Below are 12,912 nucleotides of genomic sequence, written 5' to 3'. Positions count from 1 at the left end.
CTTGTAGGAGCAAATATTTACCTATTACATGTTATTCTCCAAAATCAGGAGATCTTCTTTGCTGGATTGAGATGTGGTTACTTTACAGTTCATGAAAGTACCTAAAAATATTTTTTTCTTCCTTCTTCTTCGTTGCTCTTTTAAACATATACTCTAAAGATTATAGTTTTTTTAGAAGAGAATTCATAGAGGAAGGTATCAGCTGTTTGGGAAATTAAATACAGTTTATTTGTCTTGCTGGCATGTATGATGGGAAGAATAACAATAATTTATACTTGTTGAGAGAGACTCATTATGTTAGCTATGTATTTAAACAAATAAAGCCTCTATATTTCTGTATTTCCTCACCCTACGGTTTTGTTTTCCTGTTTGTAAAATTAAAGGCTTGCACAGGAGAAAGATCTGGAACTGCCTTAAGTAAAACCCCAACAACCAAAACCCAGACAAAACCCCCATTAACTTTTAGCTAGGCAAGAACACTTAGAGAACTTTGGATGCATAGGGAATAAAATGTGTGTGGTATACTTTGTATAGACCAGGTTTAACTAGGACACCCATTTGGGAAAACGGTGTTCTTGAGGATGTGAATGCTCTAGCTAGAAATTTTCAGGATAAATTTTTTTGTGGCTTGTAATGGACAAATGAATGTCAGTGCATTACTGTCTTCTTTGGCAGTTAAAAAATTGAATGGTCGTAATTCATAGACTCACAGAACAGGGTTGGAAAGGACCTTAAGATCATCTAGTCCCACCCCCCTGCTACAGGCAGGGACGCCTCACACTAGACGATGTTGCCCAAGCCTCTGTCGAACCTGGCCTTGAACACTGCCAGGGATGGAGCATTTACCACTTCTCTGGGCAACCTGTTCCAGTGCCTCGCAGTAAAGAGCTGCTTTCTTGTATCTAGCCTGAACTTCCCCTGTTTAAGTTTAAACCCGTTCCCCCTTCTCCTAAAAAAAAAATAATAATCTAGTGCTATCATCTAATGTTATGAGGAATTTTCCCAAAGAATTGAGGGATGTTTTTAAGAATTTATTTCCACAAAAATTTTAACTTGGAAATATGCATCTTGCTCACTTTTGCCATAGGCAAAATATCCCCAGTTTCTGATGGTAATTATTTCATGCATTGTTTCAGGAAATGATACAGTCATTGCTGTGCAGCTGGATGTCACTGAATCGTGTTTCTATGAGCTTGCTGTTCAACCTGTCTGTTGTTCAGCATGGCAAAGAACCCTAATTTTCAGGAAGTTGGCCATCTGCCTACAGGCTATGCCCACTGTAGATCTTCAGACAGCTTTACTGGTGAGTGGACCAATGCATTTCCTTGAGATTTTGACTTAAGAGTTTAGTAGTATGCCATTTTAACTGGTTTGTATTGGGTGTCTTAATACCTATTTTATGCATGTGTTAATAACCAAGCTGCACTTAGTATATTGTTTTTTGTACCTTGCCAGATTTACTCCTCTGCCATCAGAGGGATACATCTCTGAGCAGAACATGAAACATTAGCACTGCAGCACCTAAGTAATGGGAATGTGTTTGCAGATGAGCAGTGCATAACTTCCTGTATGCTTTAAGTCAAAACATTTTTGGTACTAAATTGTTGTTGAGAGTGCTGTCATTGAATGGCATGGTTATTTGTCATTAGCCAGAGTTAACATCTGCTTTTCTTTTAATCCTTTCACAACAGAAGAGTTGGAGATGAGACCGAAAAGTTCTGTGAATTTAGTTTACTTGATCTTTCATATTCTGTGTCTATAAATTTGTACTACATTGCTTATGTTATTTTTTATTGGATAATAAATGCCAGAACATGTATGTTTTTTTTTCCCTTTCTGTAACAATTTTCAGTCATTGTCAACTTTGTTACTGTTATTTAGAAGTATAAAAGAGCTTCTGTAGTGAGGGTTCTAACAGAATCAAAGTATTTACTTGGCTTACGCTCTGTGTATGTTGAAATGTTTACTAAAAATTTCTATTTCCTAAGATATTATCTTATTGTACCAGAATTTATGAGCACAAAATATTTCTGTATAAAAAGACATGCATGGCCATTACAAAAACCCCAAAGCCAAAACCCCCATGTTATTTGAAACAATAGTAAGTTTGTACAGTAGCCGTATTGTCACACTTACCATAGAAATTATAATTAAAGTAATATTTTGCTGGAATTTATTTAAAGCAAAATATTTTATGAAGGAATAAATTACAAAAAAATTGAAATACTACTCAAATTCCCTCAATCAACTAAGAACAAATTCCTATTTGTAGATAACATAGTGATATAAGAGAATCTGTATTATCTTGCAAAATACAAGCTAGATGGTGAAGAAATTAAGTCTTTTAAGAGTATGACATCATTTGCTCAGTATTTATAATCCAGATTTATTTCATAATATTTTTAATTCTAGCAGTGGCCTGTTTACTTGCATTTATTTCTGAAGTTTCAATTGGCTTATCAGTGATGTAAACATTTTTCACTTAGTTCATGTTAAAAAAAGAAAAAAACAACCCAACATACTATTCATGAACAATTACTTAACTTCTTTTTTCTGCACCTGGTATAAAAACAACTCTTCCATGTTTCAGTGAAACAGCACTGCTTTTCAGAGGACTCTTTAGTGATAGCCCAAATGTGGGAAGGAGGGAAGTGATTGAGTACCGGTCTTTATTGCAGCTCTGGCTTGAGAGTTACTTAGTTGTCATTGGGGTTTTGCTGTCGTTGCTGCATTTTCTAGATGCTGTTTTTGTACACCTTACGATGTTACAGATTGCTTATTAAAAAGAAATAAAGCAATCTAAAAATTGAGGTGGGGAGATGTGTGGTTGTTTTTGAAGCCATGACACATTGTCTAATATTGCATATTACCTTATGTAATAAATACCAGGCCATGTTTTTCACATGCTCAGTGTTGAAGATGGCCACCAAGAAGCATGTCTTCCAGTGCGGTCTTAGAAGTGATCTGTAGGCCTTTTGACTTAACAGATGCCTTTTGAGTTTGTTGCAGTTTTAATAGTGCCTCAAACTCACTGAGAAGACTGTTTTATTTATTTCTGTGTCATGAGCAAAGCTGTAGCAGGTGACTCCTGAAGCAGTTAATTAGCTCTGAATACCTCCTGGAAATAGGTTATGGCACTGGCAAGAGGCTCGTAAATGGCCTGGTCTTTTATTCTGAACTCGGTTGAGTGTTCTTCTTTGACTGCCAGGAAGAGTAAACACCTGTATTCTCTGAAAGGTGATGTCCTTTGCTGACAGATGTCTTTTTTATGATAAATAATACTTTCAGATTCAACTAGAAAAATACATGTTTAGCTGTTCATGGAAGTTGTGAACTCATAGAAACTTGCCACAGCTGAAGCAGTAAATTACTTTCTAGTTCCTCAAACAAGAAATGTGCAGATGACTTCAAGGGTTGACTGAATTCATACCATTAGTGAATCCAGCCTGGAAAGATCTGAATCATGTTATTATTTGGTTCTGTATTTTGAAGGCGTCGCTGCTCTCACTGGGCTACTTTGTACAGAAAATCCACAATACAGACAAAGCTTGCATTGGAAATGTGTAGTAGTGAACAAGTAAATGAGTTTGAATGCTTCTTCAGTATGCTAGTGTTGCCCACAGAAAGTGTGTAAAGTATGTACGTGGTTTCATGAAGTTGCTGGTTTCCAACACTGCATGTCATTCAAGCATTTGAAAGGCTCCTCAGCCAGAGGCTTGTAGCCATCCTGTATTCCCAGTGTTCAGCATGTTTGTGTTTGAAACTGATCATTTAGAGTAGTACATTATACCAGCAATTTGAAGAGTATTAGACAGTGAAACAAATTTGTCTTGCAGCTTAAACACAGGGATTTCTGAACTTCTATTTTCATTGTTCGCTGTCATTCAGGGTCTTGATGGTGTCTGTGTCAGTCAAAAAGGAGTGGTGTCGTTGACTGATTAGCATGTGTCCTCAGTTTAGGCTTTGACCTCTCCTATACACGCATTCTTGTTTAGATAGGTAGAGGGAAGCATGCTTTTGATTTTATTTATTTTTTTAACCTGAAATGGAAACAATTTTCCCTTGAACTTTTCACCCTGTTGGCACATGACAACATCCACAGCTACTGGAAGCAAACAAAGCATGCAGCTGATGACATTCTTTTGGCATTGTTAAAGTCTTGTCAGTTTTATGCAGACAGTAACTGTTCTTTTAAAGATGAGAGTGGATGAAGGAAACAATCAAGTAGAATGTAGAAAAAATTGAGTTAAAAATAAATCTAAAAACCAAAATGTGCCTGTACTTTTAGAGGTATGAAGTATCATAGATAAACTTCCCTAATTAATCCAAATCAGAACTAGCAGAAGAGAAGTAATACAGAGTTGCCTGATAATGTGCGTGTAACTTGCACATGGTTGGGTTGCATCACTATTGTGAATGAAGATCAGCAACAGCAATTACAGATGTGTAAGGTTCAGAGGTCATGAAGAAATATCAAGGCTTGAGATTTGCAGCTGAGTAACAAATACATCCTTTTTTTTGCTCCTTTGGTGTGATAAAAGTTTTTATATTTTGAGGGCATTTCGATTTTACTATTGTCTGTAAAGTCTCAAATAATTATGTGTGATAAATATTATTGCTAGTATAAATAGGACTGATGTGAGTTAAGTTAATCTTGCTTGTTATAAAGTAGATATGAGAATGCATGTTGTATAAATGTGTTCAGTGCAGAGTTGTCTTAGCTAATTGTAAATTAACCAGTGCAAATAGAAGAAACAGTCTGTTATTACGAAAACCCATAAAAATTAATGTGCTCTTATTAGCACATGTGTCAGGATAGAAGAATGCCTTTACAGTCTTCTGTGTTCCCATGGTTAGGCTGCCTCTAGTATCTTGGCCAGTATTGCTGGTTTCATGCTGTAATGGCTACGTGGGCACACACCTTCTAATTCAAGTATCGGAGAGAGCCTGAGGAAAGCTGCGTTTTTGTTCCCAATTGTGCTGTGATCTGTATTGTCAATTTAGTAAGCTGTATTTTTTCTCAAATCTTATGTTCTATTTCTATCACTTTTCCTAGTTCAGTTGAAAGTTCTTTGGCACTGTGTTTCTACAATATCCTGATTTTGGGTTGTTTCCAGGTCCTACACAAGTGCAAATAATACTTTCACTCCATGGGCATTTTCTTTAATTTGTTGGGGTAGAAGTGACTGCAGATGCATGTTTTCTTGTAATACTTTTGAAGTGTAGCTTAAAAATGCATTCATGCCATGAAAGATCATCACTTGAAATACTAATGTATTAACCACATGCCAGGGTATGGCCTCCTCATTTTCCTCCTTCTTGTGGTACACTATCACTCTTTAGCACTGAGTATGTGCCCATTTCAGAAAGTGGCTAGTCATTCGAGCACAGAAGGTGTCTCTGAAAATATGGATGGTCATGACCTGAAACAACCTCGTTTTATTTAAAAACAAACCAAAATGTAACAATAGAAGCTGAAATTCTCTTATGGATGCTCTTGCCACTGTGGCTGCAGAAAGCCTTTGTTGCAGAAATAAGCCAAACCCGACAAAACTAAAACCTCTTGTGAATTAAGAAATAACAAAGCAATTCCATAGAAGGTATGACTAACATATGCATCTATATTGTACATTAATGTGCAGACTCCTACTTTTATGACTGAGAAGGTATTAGGGAACAAGAAGGCATCAAGGAAACTGAGTGGAAAGGATAAGAAAACTGAATTGTGTATTTCAAAGCTTTGCTCTTTCACGGACTTACTTATTTGTTGAAAGTTATTCTGATTATTTTCTCCCAGTTCTGGAAAACTGGTTGGAATTCTGCAAAAACACTGATGTTTTTACTCATTGCTGATTTTAGTAGAGACTTGGGAGTTAAGACTATACTTAATTGGTCAAATTATTTATTTCTTTATAATTTATGTGCATTTTAATTCAGCTAAAATTGCTTTCTAATGGTAACTTCAGTTGTTTTAATTTTTAATTCCTTTTGTTGGAAGATTTTAACTTAAATGAATTTACAGAACAACAAGGTGATAGAATTATCAGATTTTTTTGTCTGCTGGGTAGAATTGTTGATGCAAGCAGCATTGAGTCCTTTTGTAAGTGAACCTTCATAGAAAGCCCTTTGGATTCATTTTTCTTGTTATATATGGTGACTTGCACAGTCGCTTTTTTCGTAATCGCAGCTTGATCTTAGCAATTTTTTTATATTTGTGCCCTTTCTAATACTGGTTGTTTTCTTTTTCCTTTTAGGCTACCAATATCACCATCCCTCCAAGATGAGTAACAGCCATCCGCTTCGTCCTTACACAGCTGTGGGTGAGATTGACCACGTTCACATTCTGTCAGAGCATATTGGTGCTCTAATGAACGGGGAAGAATACAGTGACGTTACCTTTATTGTAGAAAAGAAACGTTTTCCGGCACACAGAGTGATCCTGGCTGCTAGGTGCCATTATTTCAGGTGAAGTATAGCATTGTGTCAGGCTCACAGGAAATTTTCATGCAGATAAGATAAACATTGTTTCTCTATGAACTTTTCAGAGTGTAATCATCTGTCCATTGAGTGTGACCTTTTCTGTGTTAATGTTTCCCAGCACATCAAATCATTGTGTCCAAATATAAAAAGATAAATACCATGTCACAATGTTATTCTTTTGACCTTCATTAAATTGGATTTTGAAGGTATTTTCACAGATTCAAAAGAAAAAGAACTTCAGAACAGAAAAGTTCTGCTGTAGAATTATTTTGATTTTTTTCAGAGTGTGGATAGTGTGCTTCTGTGGAATATGCTCAATTAGAAAGTTTAATTTTGATGTGTTGGAATTAAATATTTAAAGATGTCTGGCCAATACATGTTAGAATATATATTTTAAAACTAGGAATAATACTAATCCACCTTCTTAACAGCTGGGCATTTTCCATTCTAAATTTAATTAATAGAACTTTGTGATAATATTCTTCCAGTTATTTTTGTCAGAGCGATAAACTAATAATTAAATTGTGAATGCAAATTGTGTTCAAGCTGTCCATCATATTTTAAAAAATAATAGTGAGTACTTTGATTTTTCTCAAGATCCAGATTTCATTGGAGTTGCTGTGTGCTGGATTTAGAGTTAAAGAACAGAGGATCAAGAATGCCAAGATTTCCAGATCTGCACTGCTGTTTTAGTGGCCAACTATTTGTTTCACTTGCTTTCTGAAAAAAATTCATTTTTTATTTTTCTTTCTCACAGATAGCACCATATTTTTTTAAAAAAAACAATGGCATGAGAATCACAATTTCTGTTTCATAGGCTATTGTTCAAAGTGGAGATGGAGCAGTTGTTGTGTAGGATGAAAGCATTATGCATTGGAATATTATTCTGCAGCTGCTTTCAGAGCAGAGCTGTACTTCAAATGCCAAATATAAGGGGTTTGATTTTATAAGTTCTTAAACTGTATCCTCTTTGTATTGCCCTCGCTGTAAATAGTAATTTGTTCCTTCCTTTCTTTTTCTACTTTTTGCCTGGTTTATATCAGGATATAAATTTCTCAAATTTTATCTTCCTTATAGAGCATTATTGTATGGTGGAATGAGAGAGTCTCAGCCTGAAGCAGAAATTCCTCTTCAGGACACCACTGCAGAAGCATTTACCATGCTGTTGAAATATATTTACACTGGTCGTGCTACGCTACGAGATGAGAAAGAGGAGGTTCTCCTCGACTTCCTAAGCCTAGCACATAAATATGGGTTCCCAGAACTGGAGGATTCAACATCTGAGTATCTTTGCACAATACTTAATATTCAGAATGTCTGTATGACGTTTGATGTTGCCAGTCTTTATTCCCTGCCCAAATTAACTTGTATGTGCTGCATGTTCATGGATAGAAATGCCCAAGAGGTGCTCTCCAGCGAAGGCTTCTTGTCACTTTCTAAGGTACATCTTTCTGTTTGCACTTTTTTCCCCAGGAATGTTAACTTTGATCTGTATACCACTTCATGACAAAATACTAATGGGGGCACCAAGTACAAGCTTATGTTAGTTAACAGGTCTTATTTTGATCTAGTGAAACTGTGACAGCTGGAAATGTTCAAGCCAAGCTGAACTTAAAATCCTGGTGATCCACTCTGAAATTTTTAGGTATTTAATTTTGACCAATCACTATAGCTAAATATTGTAAATCTGATGGAGTATTCTACCAAGATGGGAGCAGGCAATCTAATCTTGTCACACGCAGTTTGTTAAATCTGAGTTCTGAGAGCATACTAGCAATAAAGAAATTAGCAAACATTAGTCATCAGGAAGCACATACTTTGACATCTTTGATATAGCCAGTCTTGGTATATATGAGATTTGTCCTTTTCTTAGGCAAACTCCTAATTATTCTGCTAGCTAAGTGAAAATCAAGAAGCTGTTCAATTCTTTTTGTTCCCATTTTGCAGTCAGTGGGTTTTCTGAGTGAATGACTGACGTTTTCACGTGCTGATTCTCAGTTGGTACTAAAAGAGAGAGAGGAAGGTGTGTGTGGGAATCCCAAGTAGTTAGAAATGGTTTAAAAAGGTGATTCCAAGCCACAGTTCATTTTTCCCATCAGTGTTGTCATAACACTGTAATTTTAAAGGAAGGCCTTGAACTATACTATCGAATCTCTAAATCACTTCTTATATTCCAAAATAAATTTGTAATAGCAATAGTTTTCCATGTTTCAATTCTGACTTAATTCTCCTTGTGGTTTTGTAATATTACCTATTATTTACGTGACTCATCCAGTTATTCTTGCGTAAGTAACTAAAACTACAGTTTCAGGTACTCAGTCCATTGGAGTTTATTTTTAATAACTACAAGTTAAAATACCCATTTATTTTTTCCTATCTTAATTTCCTTTTTAAAAATAAATTTGATTTCTGTTTGGGATTTTTGTTTTGTTTTGTTTTTGTTTTCTAGGCTGCTCTTTTAAGTATTGTACTGAGGGACTCATTTGCAGCTCCTGAGAAGGACATTTTCCAAGCTTTGATGAATTGGTGTAAACATAACCCCAAAGAAAACCATGCTGAAATCATGCAAGCAGTACGTTTACCACTAATGAGCCTAACAGAACTACTAAATGTTGTAAGACCTTCTGGGTTGTTGTCACCTGATGCCATCCTAGATGCCATTAAGATTCGTTCGGAGAGTCGGGACATGGACCTCAACTACAGGGGCATGTTAAGTGAGTGTCAGGTTTTTTGTGTGTTTGGTTGTTTTTTTTTTCTCATTTAGTGACTATAGTTCTCTGGAGGATATGGTTAATTTGTGCTTTGAAGTTTTGTCTATTATTACGTGTTTTAAAAGGCTTACATAATAAAATACCTTGTTACGTACCATTCCTGCCATTTCTATTCCTCAGTATCAGTCAACATATGATTCTTCTTCATATTTGCCCAAACAGCATAAAGAAGTCTTCCCAAACTGTACTAATGGAAGCCTAAAAAGTGTGAGCAGCCTTTTGTCTGTGCCCTCTGTTCATTCAACAACAATATCTAACAATGAGCTTTAGAAAGATACTGTTAGTTTGCTGTCTATTGTCTGTTGTGTGATTTATGGAGTGTTTGCCCCACGGCAAAGAATAAAGTTAAATGTTCTTTGAGAGTCTGCAGTGTAGCTTCAGTCATGCATGATGAGCCCTGGAAATAACTGTTTTCTCAGAACCACATCTCCCATTTGTTCTGTCTTAGAAGTTACAGATTAATATTTAAACATGAGTTTAATATTAAGATACTGAAAAAGCCTGGTCATGCAAGACATTCTGTTGGCAGTGCAGTAGAAATAATTCACAAAGTTAAATGGTGTTTTCTGAATTCATTTTTTGCATATTTATGTCTCAATAATAATATGCTTGTAGTCTCAAAATTTCTTGCTTTCTCCAAATCTGAGATTTTTAGATAATTTAACTGTTGGTTTTAGTACTAGTTCAGACTCTTGCAACTTTTTCTGTTTTTGGAGACGCTGATGACCACTTGAATTTCGTAGTCATGCATTTGATGTTTTTATGAAGTAGTACTGTAGTACAGTTAAAATTGTGCCACTTCAAATTCTGTTCTTCAGGTATTAAGTTTAATATCCTGTTAAAATTCATACTCCAGTTGCCAACATGCTTGAAGAGTTCATGGGCAGCTTTTCATCATTCAGCTTTCAGATCATGTTTTCTAGGGTCTCTTCTCAAACGAGACTGTTAAAAATATATTTTTAACAGGGTGGTTCATCAATGTATGGTTTTGTAGTTGGAGTTAGGGATCATTATCCCCAGGTATCTTGATGGAAGATCTGTTCCTGGGATGTAACATGTTTATTACCATGAAATGGTGGCATAAAAAACTTGCTTGAGCATCTTGGTTCAAAGCCCAAGTAGTCCAAAGTTTCCTATTTTGCACAGGTTCATGTAGCTTTGCAGAATACTGGAAGCCTGTGTAGCTATTAAAATAGCTTGTATAGCTATACCACTCTGCAAATTCATAATGCATCTGCATCTTGAGCATTTTATAGGGTTTTTACTTTCCTTCAACTTAAAAAGATCAAAATTAAATTGAAGTTAGAAAAAAAACCAACCTGAAAGGGCAAAAACTTATTAGAAGTATGGTGAGAGGTTCATCACAAAGAGAGACTAAGTAGACCAAAACTTTAAAACCAGGAGGAAAGTGATGAATGAGGAAGGTGCAATAGAATTCTGTAAAATCATGAGGAAGACTGAGAACATAGGTAATACATACTTGTAAATTATCACTACTTGTTATTACCATAAAAGACCATCATTACCAAATGAAATGGAAGAAGGACAAGTTCTAAAATACCTCTCTTATTGTACATATATATAAATATATTATTTTTTATTTTTTTTTTCCCTTCGAGCATATGTTTGTGGCCAAGAAAGGATACTGTCAATAATTCTGTATTCTGACCTGATACGGTTGATGTTCAGTATGTGTAATCTGCAGTCGAGGAGTGTAAAAATTAAGCAATTATTTCCTTTTCTTCTTAGTACCAGGGGAGAATATTGCAACAATGAAATATGGAGCACAAGTTGTAAAAGGGGAGCTGAAGTCTGCTTTGTTAGATGGGGATACTCAGAACTATGATTTAGATCATGGCTTCTCTCGACACCCGATTGATGACGACTGCCGTTCTGGAATTGAAATTAAACTAGGCCAGCCATCAATAATCAACCACATACGAATACTCCTGTGGGACAGAGATAGCCGGTAGGTGCCAAGTAGATAGAAAAAGGGAAGGCAGTGCATTTTGTACTGGTGATAATGTTTCATATTGATATATTCATTAAATGTTTTATAGAAACAGCATGATACAGTATTGGAGATGACAAGTTTTATTTTAAAACAACCTGGTTTTTAAACGCAGTTTTGGTTACTTACACACCAGGCCATGTTTTGTGATACTGAGTATTACAAAATATGAATATCATAATATTTCAATGAATTTTCTGTGTCTTCACAAAATAGTTTATATTACCAATGAAAGCTTACATACCTTAAATTGTTTTGTTTTCTATTTGCCAATTAGTTTTCAATGGCTTTTGTTTTAGTTTAAAGAATAATATTCTAGTTCTTAAGCAGAAACCAGATTTTTTACATATTTACATTCCAAATATAGAAGAAATTCAGATTTTTTTCAATATATTAAAATTGTTAAGAAATAACACACTAACAATATTTCAGAGATGGTAAAATTTATTTAGAATATGAATTGCCAACTAACAGTAGTGTTATTAGAAGCCACTTCATGGGGAAACATAAACTATCATGGATGCCCTAGCCAACTTATATTCAGCTACTTGAGATTATTCTGGAATGCATGAAGGATCAAACTATACCTATTTGAACAATTTAATGATCGCTTAAGTAGGAAAATTGCAAGGCTTGTTTTACCTGACAGATCGAATATATTAATTTTATAACTTGCCGTGACAAAGATTTTACAATGTAGTCGACAGCTCATGCAGGTATTCGTAAGGAATTTTCAACTAAAAACAATAAAACAAGCTACTTATGCTTTTAACACGTTATTACCTTTCTGATAAAAGATTAATTTTATATTACTTCTAGATTAACAGTTTAGAATTGCAAATCAATTGCATTTGTTTTCATAACTAAGCTGTGTAATTTTAGAACAAGGTGAACTAATGTTTTCTTGGGTTTTATTTTTTGTTAATTCAGTTATTTTTAAGATATGAATTAGTTATTAATCATTCAAAACAAATTTGAATTTACATGAATTTTTACCTATTTGTTTTAACTAAGTGCTCTTGATTCAGTTCAAGTGAAACTCATGCTTCTCTGTTCCTTTTAGAAAGACTGAAAACTAAAACTTTGAAGGTACAAGGAGGTATCTGATACAATATTATACTACTTATCCTTGAAGATCAACCGATTTTATGAAGTTTGAAAAAGTATTAGATATTAATAATGTGGATTTCTCTAGCAATTTTGAGAGAGCTTGTAACTGGTAAAATGCCCCTCATCTGCAAGGCATAAATCGGCAGCTACTGAAACTCAGCAAAAAGCCTTCTGCTTGGGACAACTAACTAAAAAAATTATCTGTTTATTGGTGTCCTACACCATTCCTCGGAAATTTATAGAACGAACTGTTGTTTCTGGCAGAATACAGACTAGATGGACCTCTAGAGTTTTGGGTTTTTTTTTCCCTCATAGAATACTGAGGGTACAGTGATTTAGGATCTAGTTTCTGTGTCATCTTGAATTTTTTGTTTTTCTGTGGAAAGTTTACTGTTGGACTTCCTTTTGCTTCTTATCAGGTATACTACCTGGAATGTCATGTTTTCCCCCCTAGTAGCTCAATTGTCTTAAGAGAAATGGAAAAGGAAGCATTTGGAGTACTTCGGCCAGTTATGTACTCCTCCGTATAAGATACTGACA

The 12,912-nt window shown here is 35.1% G+C and overlaps 1 protein-coding gene across 1 annotated transcript in view; it reads left to right on the top strand.

Annotated features, from left to right (window-relative positions):
- The first annotated feature begins 1,127 nt into the window (after positions 1 to 1,127).
- The window catches only part of BTBD9 (BTB (POZ) domain containing 9), a 90,760-nt gene continuing 78,975 nt past the window's right edge, over positions 1,128 to 12,912 (top strand). Inside the window, exons 1-5 of the mRNA XM_010018206.1 lie at positions 1,128 to 1,303; positions 6,255 to 6,465; positions 7,558 to 7,921; positions 8,930 to 9,194; positions 11,001 to 11,220. Of these exons, the coding sequence (XP_010016508.1) occupies positions 1,222 to 1,303; positions 6,255 to 6,465; positions 7,558 to 7,921; positions 8,930 to 9,194; positions 11,001 to 11,220 (1,142 nt within the window). The 5' untranslated portion in view covers positions 1,128 to 1,221. The remainder of the gene's footprint in view (positions 1,304 to 6,254; positions 6,466 to 7,557; positions 7,922 to 8,929; positions 9,195 to 11,000; positions 11,221 to 12,912) is intronic.

This window comes from Nestor notabilis, unplaced genomic scaffold, assembly GCF_000696875.1.
Source record: "Nestor notabilis isolate BGI_N333 unplaced genomic scaffold, ASM69687v1 scaffold15007, whole genome shotgun sequence".
NCBI lineage: Eukaryota > Metazoa > Chordata > Aves > Psittaciformes > Psittacidae > Nestor > Nestor notabilis.
The sequence above is the reverse complement of the archived record's forward strand: the minus strand, read 5'-3'. Positions and strand labels throughout refer to the sequence as shown.